We start from the raw sequence: 565 nt of genomic DNA on the forward strand, positions 1-565 counted from the left end.
GGTGGGCGGGGTGGGTGTTGGGCGGGGGGTGGGTGTTGCAAGGTTGCCCACTTGAGAAAGGAGGCTCCACACGTGCGCCGGTGTTCCGCTGGTGCAGCCGAGCGGTGCCAGCGCGAGGCTGTCGCGGGTCTTCGCTGGCGCGGCCTCTCTCACCCGTCCCCGTTGCTTCACGCCCCCCTCGCCCAACCTCTAGAACGGAACCGCGTTGACCGTGTCGGCTCCTGAAGTCGGAGGAGACGCCGAACCGTCGGACGAGCAGCTGGACGAGCAGCTGGACGAGTCTGCAGGTGCGTCCGCTCGCCGTCGCTCGCGCGAGCACACGGCACGCGTGGCGAGTGCGCCGCGCTACGAAAGCGGCTTTCGGCCCCGGTTCGATTCCCACCGGCGCCAGTCGGCGGTTATCCGAACCGGTGCCGGGCCGCCACTAGGTCGACTCGGCCTCAAATGATCACATCGTCGTTGTCGCCGCGCAGGTGACTCCGGCGTGAGTCCGGGGATCCGCGAGCCGCGTGCGGAGACGACGACCGGAGAAGAGGGAAGCCTTCAAGGAACGCTCTCAACCTAG

The 565-nt window shown here is 68.5% G+C and overlaps 1 protein-coding gene across 1 annotated transcript in view; it reads left to right on the top strand.

Moving 5' to 3' along the window:
* TDRKH (tudor and KH domain containing) overlaps window positions 1-565 on the top strand; it is an 11,399-nt gene extending 10,834 nt beyond the window's left edge. The window contains 2 exon segments of the mRNA XM_078880818.1: window positions 194-287; window positions 474-565. Of these exon segments, the coding sequence (XP_078736944.1) occupies window positions 194-287; window positions 474-565 (186 nt within the window).

The sequence above is a fragment of the Lampetra fluviatilis genome, chromosome 59 (genome assembly GCF_964198595.1).
Source record: "Lampetra fluviatilis chromosome 59, kcLamFluv1.1, whole genome shotgun sequence".
Classification (NCBI taxonomy): Eukaryota; Metazoa; Chordata; class Hyperoartia; order Petromyzontiformes; family Petromyzontidae; genus Lampetra; species Lampetra fluviatilis.